Genomic DNA, 16,508 nt, shown 5'->3' on the forward strand with positions numbered 1-16,508 from the left:
TTCTAATAAATCCAATAAACTGGTTACTCCCATTGCTCTGGAAACCTATTTATCCGTAAAACTTTTCCTAGCCATCCTTTCATTTTTTTCATCATGTTATAGTAAGTATACCATACCTTTCTTCACTGTGGTCTTTCAGTTCTATAGAAATATACGTATGTGTGTGTAAATATAAACAAAAATAAATATCAAATAGATCAGTATATAAGAGATATTGGCAACATTTTAAAAAATGTATACTGACATATTAAAGATAAAACTCCACTTAAGCAAATTCTTTCCCCTGGACAAAGAAAGCAATTCAATTTCTGATGTACAGGTGAGATTTAAATACAATGTTGTTATTGTTATTAATGACAGTGTTTAACAGAGTAGTTCAGAAACTGGCAATGCATTTTATAAAGATCATTGAAGGATTAATTATATATTCCAGAGGAATATACTCTCAGATACTATATATCAGCATACCTCTGATTTAAGTCTAGATTTCTCAAACAAGCACATCCTGCCCAAATAGGTCCAAATAAAATCCAAATGTAACTTCTTTCAAATATATACCTTTTAAATCTGTCCAAATGCTTTTGCTCTGTTAATTAAAATAGGTGCAGATGAAGACTCTATTTAGATAAAAGTTTCAAGTTAGAGGGCCTGTTGAATAATATTATGATGAAATACTGATCTTAGGTTTCTCTTCTGGATAGCACAAATAAATCATCTGAACATGCCTGTTTTTCCTCAGCTTCTAAGAGTGGTTACTGAAATGGGCTTCTGTTTTCCACCAAGCTGCATACTCTGTTGGTGATGGCCATTGGTGACTGAGAGGGAAATGTCTTAGGCTCCTTCCATCCCTGGATTTGATCCATAACACATTTCAAAGCTTACACTCCTTTATTATCTTATGGAGATCCAGAAGGAAGAAGGAAAGTTGCTAAAGAAAATGACAGGCAACATAATTAGAGTGACTTTTAGATTGCTACTTGGTAAACTTGTGCACTTCCACTGCATGGCTATAATGCGTGTATTTGGCAAACTCTTTTAGTCAATGAAGGATAAAATATATCATTTTCCCCTTATCAAAAGCTAAATTCAGATGTCATTGTATTTCAAACAGACATAATACTCAAAGTGAAATTCCCATTATTGACCATGTCTTCCCAATCACAAAGTTTTTATTGCGATAGTAATTTGGTTATTTGTTTGGTATGGATTAGAGATAATACAGGTCTCTAAAAATCACTTGTAATAAAACATCAGAGCTTTCATTATTGACTATCACTTTTAGTTCCTGTAAAAGTTAGAGGATACCACTTGTTAAAGAGTACTCTTTGATTTAAATCTTAAAAAGATTTTTCAGGTTCTTGAAATTTCAAAAAGATATGAGAATTATATAAAGTATTCAAGTTAAATACAAGTAACAAATTTGTGAACTCATAGAGAATAGAATGGTCCCTTTAACTTTAACCTTATACAATAATGTCTTTCACTATGCCTATAATTACAAGTGAATATTATTATTCCACATGTTCTATCACATTGCACTAAACTCCTATTGTCAAAAAGAGTGTACATTATGAATTAATTTAAAATGATCACTTTCCTATAAAAATGATATACTTTATACTACTCTTTTATATATTATTATAAACACCAATTTTCTTGAATTTTGAAGAAAAAAAACACACCTGCATTTCCATGGACATGTATACCCTTATAACTGGGCTGCAAGCACTAATCTGTTTTTATTGAGAAAAACATGTTCATATATAAGGTTTTTCTTCTGAACAGAAAAGAGAGAGAGAGAAGACAATAAATTATTGTTGAGTTCAGGCAGTCCATGATGAAATAATCAATTAAGACATTGACTAAAACTGATAAATGTTACCATTCATCAATAAGCTTGTTAAATGTGCTGAGGGAGTTTCTGTTGTTTCACATCCTCAGTTAGAAGAAGAGATAATACATGTTCATCTACCTGAGGCATTTTTATGGCTCTCATAATTGCTGAGAAATGAAACTAGCCACCAGATTTAAATGACAATGATTAATGAAGGTTAAAAACTCCTATCCTCACAACATTTCTAAATAAATAAGGCTGGTAAGTTTGGAATTAAATTGTATTAATCAATATCCTCTGTTAACATAATTATTTTGAGCCCTCATATTTAAAATAAAAACTCCAACCAGCACATCAATATAATGAAGTTTCACCTGGCTCCCATCACTCACGCTGCACAACTACATTGGCAATAAGATATGGTTATTTAATTAAAAGAGAGTATTCCCCAAAGATTGGAGTTTTCAGATGTTAGACTTCACTTCTGCCACACCAAGCACTTTTGAATCACTGCTTAGGGCTAATAAAAGGTATACTGACATAAGGGCAAATATCTGCATATTTGGCACTTTCAAAGCTATAGTTTGCTTTCTAAATTATGACTTCAATTTAATTAATGTCAAAGTACTTTTAACACTACGAACTCTGTGTAGAGAGCTAAGTATGTTTTAAGTTACTATAAAATCTAGAGACGTTCTTCTGGGTATTTCAAAACCTCATACAGAATTCTAAGGGAGCAACTTTTGGGGAGCAGGAATGGTCAAAATCAGAAACCATATTACAACTTCAACCCAAAACTTTTTAAAAATTCTGAAATATAGAACAATATTTTCCAACATTTTGTTTGTAATGAGTCCAAATATTTGTAACATAATATATATTTTAGGTTTTCATAAAAAGGCTGAAATTTTGAGAGCTCTATCCAAATAAAGAGAATAAAAAATCTTACTATCTCTGATCTTGATAGTTTATAAAGGTATTACTATAAAATGTTTTTATTTAAATCTCTAAATTTGGAGATGACAAATATTTAAAATAAGAGAAACTATAAATTATTCAAGTATTGGACTTCTCTTTAAGAACTAGGATAAAAGAGACAGTAGAATTGCAACATTGCTCAAGGTAAACTTATTCCACTTCAAAAGTTACACAAAATAAAGCACTGGATTTCTGTGAGTGCTATTTCAAACATCCCTGAACTAAGTGCCACTGGTGCAATACCCAAGGCCTCAGATTCATGCAGCCTTTCTAACAAATACATAAGCAGTTATAAAACCAAATGAAATACAAAGTCCAAGAAGAGTCCATGCATAGCTTTAAGAAGTTAGGTTAAAAAAAGAGAGAGGGAGTGAGAAAGTTTGGGCTTTGTTACAGCACACCAGGCAACCAAAAATTAAAAGCAGAATGAAAATACTGTAGGAGAAAGATCTGTCTCAATGTAAAAAAAAAATCCTACCTCACAAATCCCTTGTTTTATCATAAAATTTTGCCAAAAGACATTTGCACCGAACATGAAAAAAATAGCAATAACCACTAAAAAAGTAGAAGCAATTAAATGTAAAACTTTCAAAATCTGTTATCTAGATTATTCATGTTATTCTAAATTATGATACTAAAACTTTCCATTGCAAACATAATTTTAATATACAAAAGGTCTGGTTAATATGCTTTTCCTTAAGTCACCCTAATTTTTATATGTTTGTGTTGTTTTAACATGTATTCAATTATGTTCTTCAGACTATATGTCTGTATCCATTTTTTTTTAAAGAAAAGCTACTGACATTTTCTAAAGTGCTATTTTCCCCAAACCTTACCTGAAAACATGGGACTTGATGTGTTTTATTTTAATAAAACTTTCTATGTACTTATGAAAAGTTTTCTTTTTTAAAAATATTCATTATAAAGAAAAAAAGTCAAGGGTAGAGCTTATAGCCAGGACCTAACCGGCAGTGACCTGACATAGCATTTTTAGAACTGACATTGGGTTAATTTTCTCAAAGACAGCAGAAAAGAAGAAATGGGACTATGAATGGAGGGACCTTCCACACACACTGTTCAAAGAACCATGCACTGCCCAGGAGTTGGCAGTGATACACTTTGGAGCATTTCCTCAGACAGCTCCATGTGCTGCTTTTGGGGAAGCAGGATCTACAGCCATCCCACTCTGAAATCAGAATTATCGACCTTTAATTTCTTCATCTTCTAGATCTCTTTGCCAGTGGTTTACACAGTTGGAAGAAAAAGAATGCTGCTGTAAATACTTTACATGTATTAATTCATTCAATCCTAATATGACTTGTAATGTATAATATGATCATCATTTTATATGGGAGGAAACTGAGGCACAGGGACACTAAATAACTCATTCATGGCCAAACACCTAGGAAGGGTGGAGGCAGGATCTTGAGATAGTGGCACTAAGATAACTAGCAGAATGGGCACACACGATTAACAGCCTTTAGCTTGTGCCTCCCTCAAACCAGACCAAACGTGTAAGACAGGTGCAACGCAAACTTCTAAGCAAACTCCTCTGTTCCACCCTCAAGTTCCTCTGTGTAGAAATTTTGGAGCCCCCACCACCATTTCCTAGCCTGCCCTATGTTTGCTATCTTTGGATCCTTGAATCCAGAAAGTACTATACTTATGCCCACAGTTATATTCCAGAATGTAAATTATAACTCTATGCTTATAAATCTGTCTTCCCTGAAGGCTGAAAAACTATCTTGTTCAACTTTGTGTCCCCCAACAAATAACACACAGCCTGGAACATAACAAGTGCACATTACTTGCTTGTTAAGAACTTTACTTCTAATACCAACACCATTCAAATGAGCTAGTACATTTTTAATTTGTGAGGAAATGTGAACAGGTTTGCTTTTAACTGCCACAAATACAAAAGTCAGACTGAAAAAGATGTAGGCTAAAATCAGAAGGCAAGAGGGCTGGCTCAATCCCTTCCGGACACTTTCCCGTCATTTTCCTGAAGTGGTTGCAGCCTGTAACTCTAATGTTTCTTCCAAGAGTGACTCCCTCTGCTGCTCCAGCAAAGCCATGACCTAAATCAGAAAAGTGCTAAATGCAGTGAAGGCCTAACAGACCACACTCTCACTGTTCTCTTCTCAGTAACTGGAGAACCTAGCATGCATTAGAAAAGAGTTAATTTTAAGTGTCAACAATAATTATAAATAAGCATACAGGGTATGCCTGGTAGAGCTCATGTCTTGTTCATGTTCATGTCTTTGGGGGATTGCTTAATAAAAGATCAGTATGCATTCTAATCAGCACTACAATGGGAGGTGCTCCAGGACCCTGTCTTGCTGAACTTTGAATCCCCAGAAACTAGAAGGCCAAGAAGTCAATAAATGTGAACAATCTAATGGTTCCTCACTCTTTGCAAGTACTTGAGAAGTTTGTTCTCTGAAGCCTTTTAAGCATTCCCTAAGCAAGAACACATGATATTATTTTTCTAAACAAAGGTAAGCTAGCCTACTTTTCCTTATTGCGAATTCCAAATGTGAATTTTTGAATTTACTCTGCTCCTAAAATGGAAAACTATATAGTATAATTGTAATGAAATTCAGTTGTATGTTTTTTTTCATGCCAATTGTTTGGTTGTACCAATATGCATATATGCACAAAAGTATTTTTTACTCTCTTTTAGGAAGTATATTATTGTTTTTTAAAAACATTATAAATCAACTTATGACAGTAGAGAATTATCCTAATATGATTAGAATCTTTAGTAACTTTCTCTTCTGAGTTTGGTGGTGTTAACACTCATAACACTAGTTGGTGCTAGATAAGCAGAATATCAATGCTGTGTAGTCCGGAAATAAAATGCATTTATAAAACAGGGGGGCACTGACTCTGAGGCACACTGTTCAAACACACACACACTTTTCCTAGTAAAATCTTTCATTCTTGGAAGTCAGAAACACCACAAATTCCCTGGAGCCAGGATTTCCCAGCAATCCTGAATGCAACAATTAGGCCATAGCCAGAAAGGAGAAAGTTGTTGCCTAAAGCCCAGAGAATGTCCCAAGGACCTGTTTAAAATGACTGCTGTTTTTCTTTAAACCACAGTTACAAAACACAGTGCACTCACAAATAACACTCACTATGTTTTTCCATCTTAAACATCTGTTGTTTTCTTGGCTATCTCTGAAGAGACATATTTCCTAAAACTTCTAATTTTTTCCAGTACTTCTCTAACGAGAGAATAAAAACCGCATCCACATTGTAAAATGCTTAAATTAACTTTCTCATCTTAATTGCATATGTACTGCCATTCATAAAAATAGTTCATTCTGATCTTTGAATCCTCAGCACATGGAAATCATACCTTCAGGGAGCGAGAGCATCTTGTGTTTCACTAGCATTTTAGTCCAAAGAGAGGAAAAAAGACCAGAAAATAGAAGGGAGAGGAGAAGTGACCACAAGACCATGATAAAAATCTGATTCTGGGAAGGAATTGTCATAATGGTTTGATAGTAAACAGGCTGGGGGAATGGAGTAGAGTGATGATGATAGTAGCTGCTTGCTGAAAGCAGAGTCTGGCACTTTCTACATTTTTAACACCTAACAGACAACACAGGAAGAGCTGGTATCAGGGAACATGGAGGCCAACAAAGATAAAAGTGGTGGAACAATGTCTTTCGAAGACTGCAAGATTCAAACATAAATAGTTTATTCACCAGCAACAGAAAGAACTAAATAAACTAAATACAGGAGAACAGCACTGAAATACACACACCCGAGAGAATACATTTTACTTTTCCACTTAAGATCTGAAGGGCAGGTTCAGTCCTCAATCTCTGGCTTGCCTGGTCTATTGGAAGAAAAACAGTACAAGTGCCAAATGCTGTCTCTCCTGGGCATTTTTCTTTTTTCTTTTTGTCTCTTCTCTTTTCTTCTTTCAATATTAATACACTTACAGTCTCTGGCTTATCTTTATTGGTCCGTTTTCCTATGCAGTCTTTTTAATTTGGCTGTAGTAAGCTCTGGGCACAGGCATCAGAACTGTTTGGCATCGTTGGGGACTTTAACTTGTCCTTTCTCCAAACAGTTCTCTCTGGGTCGGGTCCCCCTCCCGGCCACCACCCCAGGCTTTGTGCACCCAGGAACAGCAGGGAATGCCACGGGGAGTCCTGCGGTTGATTCCACAGCTATTCATCAGGTTGCCTGCCTAAACTTCCAAACAACCCCCCCTCGGAGGACCCCTGGCTGCCCGCTGCCCTGAGAACTTCTTCACCAATTTCAAGAAATCTACAAGTTCCGTTTGCGTCTCAAGGGAGATGCCTCCGTACAACGCACAGATGAGCTCTGGAAGTACGCGCGAGAAAACCAGGGCAGAACCTTGGCCAGAAGGAAAGGATTTATGAGCCTGGCCACTTAGCGCTGCAGCAGGGAAATTGACTCTCGAAGTAGCTCTGGCTAATTCACAAAGCCTCGCTAATCGCTCGCTCCCCTCGCCGCCCGACCACCCCGGCCTGCGCTCGGCGCGCCCCCACCTCCCCACGCCCTCGCCCCCGGCGCCCTCGCTGAGAACAGGGATTGCTGCCCGGACCCCCAGAGTGTCTGAGCAGCGCCCCGGGACTTTTTAAGCTCTCGCTGCACCTTCTCTGCTCTCCCAATTTTTAAAGAACTGTAACCGAGATGATGGGACGCCTGGATTATCTCCGAATGCTGCAGCAGCTTCCTGCGCGCTCACCCCCAGCCTCACCCCCGCGGCAAGGAAAAGCGGAGCTGCCTCTCCGGGCGCAGCGACCCCCGCGGAACTGGTCCAAAGGAGCCAGGCTGGCGCTTCGCTCTGCCAGGAGCTTGGGAGCCCAGGTGCCCCGAGAGAAGCCGCGGAGGGGGCAGCGGGGGCTCTGCTCTCGGTCTGCCTCCCACCCAGCTCCCCGGGCTCAGAGGGTGGGAGCTGGGAGACCAGCCCGTTCCTTCCCTTCCCCTCACGCAACCTCAACTCCGCGCCGCTCTTCTCTCAACCCCGGTTTTGCCCAGGGCCCCGGACGCTTATTTTCAAGCGCAGACGCGTTAAATTAAAATGTCAGAGTTATAAACTGGCCAGTTACCCCGGGAGTTTCGGATTTGGTTTGAGCGACCCGTCCATTCTCCCCCGAGCTGCTCTGGGGTTTTAAGTTTCTCTGTCGCCAGCTGGGACGGGGGAGACCCCGAGAGGCTGAGCGCGGGGGCGCGCGCGCCCGGGGCCTGGCTGGCTGGGTGGCTCGGGGCTGCGTGTCCTGCGCGTCTCCACGGCGCCCCGGGCAGCAGCCGGGGGGCAGCGGCGCTGGGAGTCCGCGGTCGCAGCGGACGTGTTTCCTTAGCTGACCGCCCTTCCGCGTCCGGCGTACTCAGAGACACCCTGAAGACCCCGCAACCCCAGACGTGGCACAGCGCGGGGAGCCTGTGGGCATCAGGGTGCATCTATGGCGTGCCACACAGACGCCCGCACCGAGACTGTCGCCACACCTCAGGGTGCACGAAATTCAACAACGTGTGCGTGTGGAGCAGAAAGTGCAAAACATACCCAAGGAGCCCACATGCCCAGAGACAGAGGCAAGTCCACACCCCGTGCGCCCCTGGTCCATCCATGCCCATCTCGGAAGACAAATTAAAAATAATAACCAAAGCTTGCTGACTAGTTGGGAAAGCGGGATGGAAAGGGGTTTCCAGTTGAGCGCAACGAGGCGTACTGAGGAAGCCGGGGGCACGGGGGAGGAGGAGAGGAAGCGGGAGCGAAGGGAGGCGCCCGGCGGACCCTTACCTTGAGCGGCCGAGCCGGTGCCGCTGGCGCTGAGCAGGGCCAGGGCAGGGAGCACCAGCATTTGCAGCACGTATCCCAGTCCCAGTCCGCAGCGGGCCGCTGTCGCCCGCAGACTTTTCCTCATCGTCGGCTGAGGTGTGCCGGGGGAACCACACGGACGGCGAACAGCGGAAAGCCCACTGGGCAGCGGCGGAAGCCTCGCACCGCGAAGCGGTCCAAAGAAATAAGGATAACCAAGCGCCACACTCCACTTTCGCCAAGGGCAGGGGCCAAAAAGGGGTGGAGAGGAGACGCTGAGGAGGAGTTTGGAGGTCCCTCTTTCCCTGCGCCTTCTAACCGGAGGCTCGGTGAACGGCTGCTCTGCCCCCACTCGGGAAGTCCGGGGAGGCGCAAGGCGGCCACCTCGCGCGGCTCCCCAGCAGAAGGAGCAGCCGCAGCTCCGCCGCGCGCAGCCTGCACTGCTCTCGGGTCCCCTCGCCAGTGCCCAACGCACACAGGCACGGGCGGCGGAGGGGGGTGGTGGGGGCGTAGAAGTAGGAGGAGGCGGGAGCGGAGGGAGGGAGTTGGGCGCAGTGAGGCGCTCCCGTCTCCAATCTCAGTGTTCTCACGCCGCGTGGAGACGTCCCGGCTGCCGCTGCCGTGTAGCCAGGGAGGGTCACCTCTCAGTGTGGGGCGCCTGGGTGCTCCCAGGCGAGCGCCTCGGAGGCGTGGAGGGTGCAGCCCAACTCTCCGGGGGGGGGGTAAGCGGCGGCGGGAGCGCGCCCAGCCTCCTTATGTAAGCTCGGCTCGGAGGGGGACGCGCGCCCTGCGCGGGAGGTGGAGACCTGCGGTTGGTTTACCCGCGGAAGCCGCGGAGAGACGGAGGGAAGAGGCGGCTGGGCTGCGGAGGGTGGGAGCGCGCCTGCCTCCCGCGGCGCGCCAGGCCGGGCTGGGAGAGCGGAGCGCAGCGGCGCGCCCCGAGCCGCCTGGCTGTGCCCCGCGGAGCTCAGCCCACCGCCTGCCAGCTTCTCCACGGCGCCAGCGAAGCCTCAGCCAGATTCCCGGGGGCTGGACTCGTGCTACCGCTTCGGGTCTTGAGATGGATGAAGCCGGATTCGGGCTGGAGCTGAAGTCCTGGGTGCCGGGGAAGAAGGCATGAAGCGTTCGCAGTGCCCCAAGCGCCTGCGATTTCAGGATTCCCAGCTCCACTTCAGGCCGCTCTTCTCTCTGGACTCCTGTAACCTCTCTGTAGTGGAACAGGAACCAAAAGCTCAAGGAAAACTCATCCTTCAACAGAGCTAGACCTCCCTGCACCCTGAGGAGATGGTCCGGATTCCAGGAGAAACTCCCAGAAACAATGCACAAGATTTGTAGAGCCTCACTTAAAGTGATGGTGGAACCTATGACATGCTTTCCAAACTCCTAACGGTGTGTGCAAGGACTCAGCACTGCTATGAATTTTTCAAACTTTTTTTTCAGGGAAGAACTGGCTGGGTAGCTAAGGAGGAATGTAAGAATGGATGGATAAAATAAGGAAGGCTAGGCGAAAGGATGGATTAAAAGGTTAATACACACTTACACAGCTAACATTCTGGGAGGAAGAAAACCACTTCCCAAGATTAGTACATTTCTAAGCTAATAATAAATAATATATCAGGAAAATTTTAAGCTCTTCTGGTGCCAAGGGGGCAATGTGTAAACAACACACACACAGGCAGGAAGCTTGCTGTCTAGTCTTGGCTGTGTTCATAACTTGCTCTGTCATTCTGCACAAGTCAGGTAAACTGCATGTTTCAGTTTCTTCATCTGTGGAATATTTTATTCGATGGTTTCAAAGTTCTTTTCAATTCTAACATTCCACGATGCTGCCTGCCAAGCTCCATCTCAACCTCTAGGCAATAAAATGTGTTTTGGATGAGTTGGATAGATCTGAAAAGGTCATACTTGGCAAAGAGCTTGACGAATCTGGCCATTTCTTATTTCTATGCTAAAATCTCTTCTTTCCCCTCTTTAGCTTCCCCATACCAAGATATCATGATACTTTGGTAAGAGGGTAGGTTCCGGCACCAGACTGACTGGGTTAATTTTTAGCATATCTTATTATTAGTTGACAGATATTGAACAATAAAACTAAGTACCTCAGTTTTCTAATCTCTAAGATAGGTCTAGTAGCAGTAACTGTCATAGGGTTTTACAAGACATAAATGAGTTAAACATAATGCGACGTGTCTAACACATAAAATTGTTAGCTGCTATTCTTACCATTGACAAAATACTCTCATCAGCTGTATGCTCTCTAGACCAGTGCTGTCCAGTGGAACTTTCTGCAATGGTGAATATGTTTATATCTATGCTCTTTAAAATGGTAGTCATTAGACACACGTGGCTATTGAGCACTTGCAATGTGACTAGTGTGAATTGAGAATTTTAATTTTTATGCAATTAATTTTAATTCAAATAGCCACATGGATAGTTACCACTATGTTGGACAGTGCATCTAGGCCACTCATGACTTGTCATTTATTCTGAGGATGACGTCATCAGAAAGGATTATATTTCATATTTGTCTTTACAATTTTTCCGAGGACAACAACAGTAAGAAAGAAACTCCCACATTTATCACTATTGTATTAACAATATGCAAAAGTTGTTTGTTCATTTACAATTTTATTGCCTGTCTTTTCTAACTAGAATTAAACTCTTAAATCTTTTTTTTTTTTTTTTGATATATTTGTATTGATTTCAGAGAGAGGAAGGGAAGGGAGAGGGAGAGGGAGAGGGAGAGGGAGAGGGAGAGGGAGAGGGAGAGGGAGAGGGAGAGGGAGAGATAGAAACATCAATGATGAGAGAGTCCTTGATGGATTGCCTCCTGCATGCCCCCAACTGGAGATCGAACCTGCAGTTCAGGCATGTGCCCTGATGGGAAATTGAACCTCAATCTCCTGGATCCTAGGTTGATGCTCAACCACTGAGCCATGCCCGGCCAGACTAAACAAGGCAGAGATTTTGTCTTGTTCATCATTTCACTCCCAGCTTCTAACACAGAGCCCAATATATAGTTGGTGTTCAATTAGTATTGGTTGACTGATTGCCAATAAAGCTCATTAGGAAAGAATCCTCAAAGTCTAGTTAGTTAAATAAAATTAAATTGTCCTATAATCCTGTTGGGGGCATTGAAGTGCTCAATGACAGATACTGCACAAAATTAATGCTTTGAAAGAAAAGTAAAAGATAAGAAGAGGAAAAGTAGTTCAACATTGAAATTCATCTCAAAGAGAGCAGGAGAAGGTTTGGGTAATATGAAGTAGAGATGAAGTGGGAAAGGGAGGGGACACTGACAGCACCCGAACAAGGACCGGGAAAGTACCAGCAAATAGATCAGCTCTATCAAGCAGCTGAGTTTCCTACAGTCAATGATTGCACGTGAAACTTTCATTGAAAGCTCCCTCCTGGTATTTTTGTTCATGAAAGAGATAATGCAGTGCTGTGTAGACTTCAGAGGGTAGGGCTGCTAACTTCCTTCACTTAGATCTGGACTCAAATAACACTCCTTAGAGAGGCCTTCTCTGACCAACTATATAAAATAGCACTCACCTCATCACATTCAATTGTATTTACCTGGTTTGATTTTCTATCTAGCACATATTTTATATAAACATATATGTACATGTATATAAGCACATCTATGTATAGGTGTATGCAGACATGTATGTAAACACGTGTGTATGTATATGTATGTACTCTCCAATAGTATGCTTCTCAAGGGGAGGGATTTCTTCCTAGTAGTTCCACTGCTCTATATGCAGAACTTAGAAAACTGGCTGGCACATAATAAATGGTCAACAAACATAATGGAATAATGAGAGCCAATGGGTTTGAAAACTATCTAAGTTCTTGATTAAGATTTCTTTTTCCCCTAAGGCAAATTTTAAAATTATGAATACCTTTTTCTAGTTGTTGAATAAAATAAAATTTGGGTAAATTTTCTAAAAATGAATTTAAATATGAATTCTTCAGGGTTGGAATGCTATAGGTGTTTAAGGAACAGACATGAAATTTATCTCACTCTGAAAAATAAAAAGCTTAATTTAAATCCATGTACCAGGGCTTCCTTTTTCTTGGCTGTGGTGAGTGGAGAATTAAGTCTGGGATAATAAATCCCAGTGACAGGTGCTAATGGGAATTAAGCATGCAAATCCCCTGCATATCCCTCCAGAAATCAACACCAAGAAAATTATGCTATTTAGCATGTAGGCTGCTTACTTATGATGTTATTTACTCTAAACCAGTATGGAAAAAGTTTACAGCTTAAGATTTAAGAAATAAAAAGCAATAGAGAATGTACATTAATTATAGAAATATTCTTTTCTTTTATCACTCTCATGTTTGATTTCACACTTTTTGTATTTTATATATATTTTTAAAAGAAATTATCATAGCAGGAAACATAGAAGAAGAGGATTTCCGTGAATAAAAATAGGATGGTGATGAGGAAACTCTTTTCCAAACTAGGAGTTGGAGGTAAAATTACTGATAGACATAAACTAAGGAGAGCCAGATGGTCCAAGGTCAGTTGGTTCAATCCCCTTTCTCTGCCTCAGCCCATAAAAAGGAATTTGGCCTGCCATAAGCCTATACACTCTGGGGCTTTATGCTTTATATTAATTGTTTTAGACAAGACCCTTTTGGTTGAAAGTGATAGAACCCCAACTCAAACCAGCTTAAGCAAAAGAGAGAATTTATTGCTTTACATAACTCAAATGCCATAGGTTAAAATATCTATATTAACAAATATTTATTGATCATGCTCTGTGACAAGCACTGCTCTAAAATTTTTACATGTGCTGTCTCACTTAATCTTCAAAATGAAGATTAAATTGAAGTGTTATTATTATCCTCTATTATACATGAGGAAATGGAGTGGTTAAGTAATTTTTCCCAAATCACGAAAACAGTATTTACGAATGCCATTTTGATTCCAGAGATCATTTTCGATACTGAAGAATTAAAATACCACCACCCACAGGACTTAGTTCCTATCCCCAACTCCCTCCAATCTTTTGGTTCTGCTCCACTCTCTTTTGAATTCATTCATAGACCTATGATGTCCACACTGGGATTCCTGGCACCTCCAGGTTATGTTGTCTTTATCATGATATGTCTCAGCACAAAGAGCATTTTTATTCCAAACTAGCAGACAAAATCCCAGAATAATGTTCTTGGCTTATCTTGGGTTGCATGCCCATACCTGAACCAATTACAATGGCCAAATGGTTGGAATATACTGAATGGCACGATTTGGATCATGTGCCAATTTCTGGCAACTGGCAACTGGGATTGAGAATAAGAACAACTTCCCCAAAAGTAAAATCAGTATGAAGAAGAGGAAAAATGGATGCCAAAGGAATGGATGTCGGGCTAACAAAATAACTCTGCCTATTCTGTGGTGTTGGGGCAGAATGAGTTCTTCCCCAGCCTTGAGTTTTGTGCCACAACACTTTACTGTAGCAAATGAAGAGCATTGGTTAAGAAGGACCAAAGAATAGCCCCTACTTGATTACTTTTTCCATTGACTAGAAGAATTGAATAACATTCAATTCAATTCAACTCAATGCAATTCAATTCAACTAAACCCAACTCAATTCAATTTAATTCACAAAACTTTTACTCAGCCCCTATGATGTTGCGGCTACATTCTAGAATCCCTGGGGAAGGGTACTCTTGAGTAACACTCCATGTGCTCCAAGGGTTTGTTGACTAACAAAATATAGATGGATAAACAAAAGGATTCCACATAAAGACCAAGACGTGGTGGAAATACAAGGATAAGAAACAATTTTGAATAGGGGGATCTGAAAAGAAAATCACCTAGAAGTAAGATTTAAGCACTTGTGCATTAGTAATGTTAAGCTTCACACAAAGGGTGTACTTCTCTCTAACAATAAGAAATCTGGAAGTAGGCAGTTCAGGGCCATTATGGACCAAGAGCAGCTCAGTTATGCTCTTTTCATGCCTTGGCTCCCTGTTTCATAATGTGTGGCTTTCTTTCTCACAGTGGACTGATGGCTTTTCCACTTTCCGGGCAACATGTTGCACTCTCCAGGCAGAAAGAAGGAGCAACAGGCCCAAGGGGATGCAGCCGCCTTAAGCACCTTCCAAAAAGATTTCTGGGAGCTCTCAGCCCAAGCAGTTTGCATTTTCCCCATAGCCTATGGAATGGTCATCCTAGACTAAAGAAAAGGGCGTTGTGGCCCTAGCCAGTTTGGCTCAGTGGTTAGAGTGTCAGCCCATGAACTAAAAGGTCCTGTGTTTGATTGTGGCCAAGGGCCCATACCTGGGTTGCAGGCTCAATCCCTGACTCAGTCAGGACCATTGTGGGAGACAACCAATCGATGTGATGTGTCGCTCTCACATTGATGTTTGTTTCTCTCTCTCTCTCTCTCTCCACCCCCCCCCCTTTCCACTCTCTCTGAAAAGCAATGGAAAAAATATCCTTGGGTGAAGATTAAAAAAAAAAATGTGCATGCTGGCTGGATCATGTATTTTGGACACGATTCTGTTGTAGAGGAGGGATAAGAGGAAGGTACAAAGAGATAGATATGAAGACATGAAATGACAGAATATAGTCAGAGAATTGTAGATAGATGGAAAGTAATTCTCTCTACTTGAATAAAAGGGAGGAGGGCTTTTCTATCTCATTGCAAAATGAAAGGATGGAGCAGACTCTATATTCTTCAGTTCAATAAAGTATATTTATTGAATTTGGGGGAAGTGTATAGCATTGAGATAGGGCCTTCTCCTCAAGAAGTTTATAGTTGGGGCATAGAGATAATATTTACAAAAAAGAAACAAAGCAAAAAAAATAACAAAGATGACATGAAAGACTGAGAAGGAAGAAAGGAAAGAGGAAAAGGAAGAAAGATGAAAGGAACAAAGGAAGGAAAGAAGGGAAAAGAGAAAGACCAGAAAGAAGAAATAAATGAAAATAGGAAATAAAGTTCAGTGTGATTTCTTCATTGTGTAAGATGATGTAATTGCTATAAGAGGGAGAAAACAATGAAAGGCTCAATAAAAATTATAAGGAAAATAATATAATATATAATTTAGAAGAAAATTACTGGGGATATGTATTATAATTATTGTTTATTAGAGCTTTTCAAATACCACATTGTATTTTAAATTTAATCACAAAATTGGACCACAGTCATTTTTCTCATGTTACAAATTGAAGAAAAAAGATACTTTATAAAATATGAGAAGATTCTTAACCAGTAAACATAGATTTAAGTCTCCATTTATGTAACTTATTTCTCAGATATTCCTGTAACTTCTTTATACTGACCAATATGAACACATAAAGTTGTCCTGAAGATGGAATGTGCCTGAAAATGCTTTATAATGTGCCAATACTTAGGGCATTATTATGATGAGGTATGTTCTATATTGTTCATTTTACTTAATTTACATAATCATCTAAAGAATAATATTAAGAATGTGAATTAAACCATCCTAACATAAAGTTGGTGCTGTTCTCCACGTCTCCTTTCCTTTTGCCCACATCACCTATTCAGTGACTAAATCCACGCAACTTTACTACTCAAAGGTCTCCAGAACCTATTCCATTATCTCCATACCCACAGACATACAATGTACTGGCATGTTTCACATGGTCTCTTGTAATTACTTCCTAGTAGCCAGTCTGCTTTCACATTCCAATCCATGCTCAACACACACTCCAGAATGACCTTCTAATATACAAATCCTGTGATTTTATTGTCTTAAAATCATATTCAATGATTCCTCCATCTTAGGCCCCCTTTCCCAAAGTCCATTACAGGGAACCCCTGTCCTTAAAAAAAGAGTAGAGAAGTAAACATAGTGAGATAGATGGCATTATTCCTGGCTCTTTACTTCTTTCTTGTTAATAGA

General features: G+C 41.2%; 1 protein-coding gene across 2 annotated transcripts in view; it reads right to left on the reverse strand.

Annotated features, from left to right (window-relative positions):
- The window catches only part of UNC5C (unc-5 netrin receptor C), a 332,391-nt gene extending 323,104 nt beyond the window's left edge, over positions 1-9,287 (reverse strand). The window contains exon 1 of one of the 2 annotated variants that reach the window (XM_081160727.1): positions 8,601-9,287. In XM_081160727.1, coding sequence (XP_081016853.1) covers positions 8,601-8,724 — 124 coding nt within the window. In that variant the 5' untranslated portion in view covers positions 8,725-9,287. The remainder of the gene's footprint in view (positions 1-8,600) is intronic. The other variant, XM_081160728.1, reaches the window with a different exon arrangement.
- Positions 9,288-16,508: the final 7,221 nt, after the last annotated feature.

The sequence above is a fragment of the Miniopterus schreibersii genome (genome assembly GCF_964146895.1).
Source record: "Miniopterus schreibersii genome assembly, chromosome: 1".
Taxonomy (NCBI): domain Eukaryota; kingdom Metazoa; phylum Chordata; class Mammalia; order Chiroptera; family Miniopteridae; genus Miniopterus; species Miniopterus schreibersii.